The sequence below is a fragment of the Cyprinodon variegatus genome, unplaced genomic scaffold, assembly GCF_000732505.1.
Source record: "Cyprinodon variegatus isolate N-32 unplaced genomic scaffold, C_variegatus-1.0 Scaffold1090, whole genome shotgun sequence".
NCBI lineage: Eukaryota > Metazoa > Chordata > Actinopteri > Cyprinodontiformes > Cyprinodontidae > Cyprinodon > Cyprinodon variegatus.
In genome coordinates, this window is record NW_015151543.1 from 234,121 (window position 1) to 239,671 (window position 5,551).

Consider the following 5,551-nt stretch of genomic DNA (forward strand, 5'->3'; position numbering starts at 1 on the left):
GGAGGAGTTAGGAGTTTCTTCTAATAAAATAAAGGATGATTTACCAGAATGAGAGCAGCTCAGTGGCGCAAGGATATAAGACTACTGAGGCCTGTTTCAGTCCTCCTCCTGTAGGGGGCAGTGTCTTTACCCGATCCCTACCATCAGCTCATTTGCGCATGAGCAACCAAATGTACATCCGGGCTTCCATAAATAATGTAATTATGGTTCTAAAATAACTTATTTCTATCCTTAGCTCACCAAAGGAATGCTTATATACACCTTTAAAAATGTTTATGATTTTTTTCTGAGACATATTGATGCTTTATTTTTCATTTTCTCCATTAATGTGCTTCTCTGACGTCATCATGGGACACGCTCATACCCATAGATATCCATAATTATTATTATTATGGATATCTATGCTCATACCAGTCCGGCAAAATCTGATTAAACCATTTTAGTTTTTTCTTTCTTTAGATTACCAACTATATACCATAATGTTAACAGGAAATGAAAACATAAAACTCAAAAAGACGAGATTTATGTTTAAATCCAAGGTGAAAAAGTTTGCCACCGGAAGTAGCGTAGGATCCATTTCCGGTGCAGATCGGTAACGGATAAAGCAGAAAGGATTTTAATGCGATTTAATTTTTCAGGAAATACATTATGAACATTTAACACATTATAGTGTAGTGCGCTTCCTGTTTTATAGGGAGTGAAAATGTAATTTATGTTGCGCTTGCGCAGTGAGCAGCTGGTATATCTGCGTGTTTTGGTCCGTAGAAGAAGAACCGCGCGGGCATCAGTGGACTGCTAACAGGCTGTGGAACCAGACTGGCGGTTCTGACGGGGATCGGTTCGGTTCGGATGGTTCTCTGCTCACCAGTCTCTCCGTGTTTGTTAGCCTGAAGCTAACGGCGCTGCTAACCTCGGTGTTTCCTGCTCCCTGATGGGCCGAGGACAAGGACCCATGAAGGGGAGGCCCCATGTGGGCCCCCCCGGAGAGGATAGGCCACCATTCAACATGGGCCCGCCAGAATGGGGCCCTCCTCCCCCAAGAGGCTGGGGTCCTCCACCCCCGGGAGGCTGGGGCCCCCCACCCCCGGGAGGCTGGGGCCCCGCACCTCCGGAAGAGTGGGGCCCTCCACATACCGCTGGTTGGGGACCACCACCCCCTGGGGGATGGGGTCTTAGAGGCCCCCCACCTCCAGGCTGGGATCCACAAGCCCCCCCTTATCCAGATTGGGGTCCAAGGGGCCACTTACCTCCTGATTGGGACCCCAGAGGGCCTCCCCCACCAGGTTGGGGGCGCTACCCTGATGACTGGGTCCCTCCTCCAGACTGGGAGCGTCCCCCAAACTGGAGAGGGTGGGGTCCAGAGGGTCCTCCTGAGCCGTGGGCCCCCCCTGGACCTCTCCCCCCTGTCCCTCCACCAGGTGTCCCTCTACCCGGTCCTGTTGGGATGCCTCCTCCGGACCCCGCAGCCGTCCCTCCTGTGCCGCCGCCGGGCTGTGTGCCTCCCTTTGCGTTCCCTCCCTTCCCCGCCCCCGTCTGGACGTCAGAGGTAAGTCGGTTCTGACCCGGTGAGGCGGCTCTGACCCGGTGAGGCGGTTCTGACCCGGTGATGCTGCAGGTCTTGTGTTGTTAAACTGATCCAGTTTGTGTGTGTTCAGCCCGTAGCGGAGGAGCCGATGCCTAACCCGCCTCCTGACCAGCCTGAGTGGGTGAGTCTGGTTCTGATGCGCCGCGCTGCTCTCTGATTGGTGGATGGGTCTCTGAGCGCTGGCTGTGATTGGTCCTCAGATCAAAGCACTCATCTCTGCTCCGCCCGACGACGCGACTTCCGCCGAGATCAAGAAGGACCCGGAGCCGCCGACCCTCACCGCTGCTCCGGACCCTGCCCCCGCTGCCCCCCCCACTCCTGCTGACAGCCCTGCGTCCAGGAAGACGGCCAAAGCCATGGGGCTGCTGGGAAAGCGTAGATTTTCCAAGTGAGTGTGGCGAGGCGGCGCTGCGCTGCGCTGCGGCTCCAGCTGTGAGCAGCTGGTTAATCTGAGCGTCTCTGTGTCCTCAGGCCTCCACCGGGCAGATCCACGGGGATCATCTCTTTCGTCGGGGTGAGGACGCCGTTAGCTCTGCTTGGTTCTCTGATGGGCCGCATCGGGTAACCGTCTCTCTGCTCTACAGCCGACGTTCGGCTACATCGAGAGGGAAGACCTGGAGAAGTTCCAGTTCAACTTCAACGTCTTCTTTGGGAACCCTAAAGCCCTGACGCCCGGCGTCCGAGTCCACTTCACGGCCTGCCAGGAGAAGGTGGGTCTGCTCCGCTTTTCCCCGCCATCATGTCAGAACGGTTCAATGAGACGCCCTGTGGTTCCTGAACAGGGCCACGCCGTAGCCACCGATGTGAAAGTCGCTCCAGGTGGAACCGAAGACGTGGACCCGGAGATCTACGAGGCCGTGGTCAGCCAGGCCATCGAGGAGCCTGAGGTCAGTGCGCCGCTCTTTGCTTCTTTAGCTTTAACATCTAAAGATGGAACCAGAGGAGCCCTGGGGCCTCCCTGCTGGGGCCCCTTCAGCCAGTGATTATTGATCTTTATTGATCTCAGAGTGGATAAATTCCCTATCTGCATTTAACGCCTCCCCCCAGGGAGCAGTGGGGGGTTAAGGGTCTTGCTCAGGGGCCCAGAGTGGAGGCTGTGGAAGTGGGGCTGGAAGTCAGAACCTCGGGATTCTAACCACTAGGCCGCCCCTCCCTCCCATTAATTACTTAAACACAATTTAACAAGCTGAGGAAACGATCGAGGACGGATGGAGAGCAAGATTTAAACTATTTAATTTAACAGGAAGAGAAGCCAGAATAGGAGAGATATGATCTCTGTTCGAAAACCTGGACTGGATCCTTCGAAGTCCTTGAAAATAAGGAGAAAGGAAGAGTTTTGGCTGTGAATTCAAACAGGTCCTCCCTTCAGCGGGTTTTACCGCCGTATGCTCTGTTGCTTAGCAACCGTGACTGTTGACACACAAAGCAGGAAAAGAATGAAAACCGAAGTTTCCAAAACTGTTAATTTATTTATCATTGTAAAGTGAACAAAGACTACATTAACAAGAATCCAGAGTGGAATAAAGGTTCCAACCAGCGGGAGCAGGAACAAATCAAATCAAATCAAATAATAGAAACCTTAGTCAGTTAAATAACCTGCTGCTGTCATTCTGCACATCTCTGATGTTGCTGCTATTTTCAAATATCCATTACTGTAAAAATGTCCATAGCTGCATATTGGTTATTTATTCCACAGTTTTATATTGTTAAAACACTTTACAGGATTTTATTGTTTATATTTTAACTCTTCCCTATTATCTTATTCTTATACATTTTTCTAAGGTCCACATTTGTGTGACCATTTTCAATAATCTTTCTGCTGCTGTAAATTTCCCCATTGTGGGACAATAAAGGGATTTTCTATTCTATACAAGGAGTAGAAATATATAAATAAATCTAAACAATGTTTGTATAAAAAATATATCTGCAAAATCTCTAATATTCAACAACAAAAAATACGTAGTTAAGCATATTGTGCAAAACAGCAATAAAAAGATAAAAATCCTATCAGATTTATAGTTCCCACACTGCAGATATATTAGAATCTGTCCTTAAATTACAGCCAAACCCATTTACACAGTAACAGATAAAAACCTTTAGATAAATCAAACATTACCGCCACATATCTGACTCAATAACCATTAAAACAACTATTTTCATTCATCTCAGGCGGAACTATTCACTGACTGGATTATATTAAACTGAACTTCCAATTTTCACCACTGTTCGGTGCCAAGTAACCTTTCCTTTGATCACGGCTTGCTTGGTCTTGCACTGAATCCTGGGTAAACCAAGGATAGCGAGGATACATCGGACCCGTCCTTCAAATCGGGCAAAAAGAAGGACGCATTTTAAGGCCGCATAAATGGGGTATTAGACGAAGACAATAGTTTTGCTAACTCTTAAAGTTCAACTGGATCAAAGCAGTCTAAACCCGGTTCAGATTCCATGACTACCTCAGATGCTGCCCCCCTTCCAGAGACAAACCAATCGCGGATAGAGGAGCGCTAATGATCTTATTTAATAGAATCAGTCATTCCTGCTAAGAGCAGCTGGAATGGACGGTTCAACAGAGCTATGGCTCTGGGTGAGTTTGGCAACTGGATTAAAAAGAAATCTAGGATTATCATGGGGGAGTAGAACTCTGTTAAAGTAATCCTGAAGGTCCTGCTCCTCTGGGTGCATTAAGTCCAGGGATCTTAGAAGATGTTTTAACTCCTCTTCATCAGCAGGCTGAGCTTCTTCCAGGGATGTTCTCAGCTTTAGACTGGTTTAAGGTTCTGCAGGTTTATCCCAGCAGCAGCTCAGAGGTCGGTTCAAAGACCTCCATCCTGGTTTAGCTTCAGCCGTCTGCCTGACGGAACGTCAGCAGAGATCATGGCTGAGTGTAGATGGGTGTCTCCCTGCAGCCCGGCCAGCGCCAGTACCCCGGCCAGGTGTACGTGACCCTGGGCATGGTGCAGACCAACCTGTCCTTCGAAAGGAAGGACAGCACAGTGACGCTGCTGAAGGGAGACCAGGTGCTCATCAACGTGCTGAATGACATCATCACAGAGAGGCGGCGAGCCACCAACATCAAACCCAAGATCCCCACCACCTTCAGCTCCACCAGAGAGATCAGGGAGAAGGTGAGGCCGTCTGCTAGCTTACAGCCATTTGACTTGTTCCTGGGCTTTAGCTGGGTGTGGTGTCTTCTGCAGGGCGTCATCATGAGTCTAAAAGAAAACGAAGGCGTCATCAAGTCAGAGGAACACGGCGAGCTTCTGTTTGAGCTCAGAGAGAACCTGAGTGACATCGACTTTACGGAGGAGGACGTTAACGAGGAGGTGGAGTTCACTGTCATCATGGTGAGGATGAAAAGAAAAGTGTTTGATGTGCAGACTGAAAATCAAAGTGGTGATTGAACCTTTTGCTCTCTCAGCTGAGGGCGGGGAAACGCGCCATCAGGATCAAACGGGCCAAGGAGCCCCTCCTCCTCACACTCTGTGGCGCCTCGGAGGAAACGGAGAGCGCGGCCACCGCTCAGGATCAGGCCTCTGTTTGCCTTGATCGGCCCAGGCCCGGCGCCAAGCTACAGCTGGAGCCGCACATGGTGCTGGACTCGGAGCTGTACGAGGGCATTGTCAGCCAGACCATCATCGAGCCAAAGGTAGGAGGCCAGAGGGTCCACTGGCTGGAGGCGGATCGGTTCCCTAGGAGACGGTCTGTCCTTCAGGTCCATCAGGACTGGTGTCACAGCGCCACCCGCTGGTGCGGCATTAGAACTACCTCTGGTTACACCTGAAATACAGAGGTAGACTTTAGCTCCTGTAAAGTCAGTGACTGGATGATCTGGATCCATAGAGACACCTGAGCTGACGGGTCTTTAACTCGTGCCGCAGAAATAAACGGAAGTGAATCGTATCTAAACTATTTCTGGATGATAGGAAGAAGATCTAATATCACCATAGATTGAAATCACCTTTA

At 50.1% G+C, this 5,551-nt stretch overlaps 1 protein-coding gene across 1 annotated transcript in view; it reads left to right on the plus strand.

Moving 5' to 3' along the window:
* Nucleotides 1–598: 598 nt before the first annotated feature.
* Nucleotides 599–5,551, plus strand: part of LOC107101390 — a gene marked incomplete at its 3' end in the record, with an annotated part of 12,910 nt that continues 7,957 nt past the window's right edge. Inside the window, exons 1-9 of the mRNA XM_015400280.1 lie at nt 599–1,546; nt 1,656–1,706; nt 1,786–1,973; nt 2,057–2,099; nt 2,170–2,295; nt 2,368–2,472; nt 4,495–4,713; nt 4,786–4,932; nt 5,007–5,234. Of these exons, the coding sequence (XP_015255766.1) occupies nt 932–1,546; nt 1,656–1,706; nt 1,786–1,973; nt 2,057–2,099; nt 2,170–2,295; nt 2,368–2,472; nt 4,495–4,713; nt 4,786–4,932; nt 5,007–5,234 (1,722 nt within the window). The remainder of the gene's footprint in view (nt 1,547–1,655; nt 1,707–1,785; nt 1,974–2,056; nt 2,100–2,169; nt 2,296–2,367; nt 2,473–4,494; nt 4,714–4,785; nt 4,933–5,006; nt 5,235–5,551) is intronic.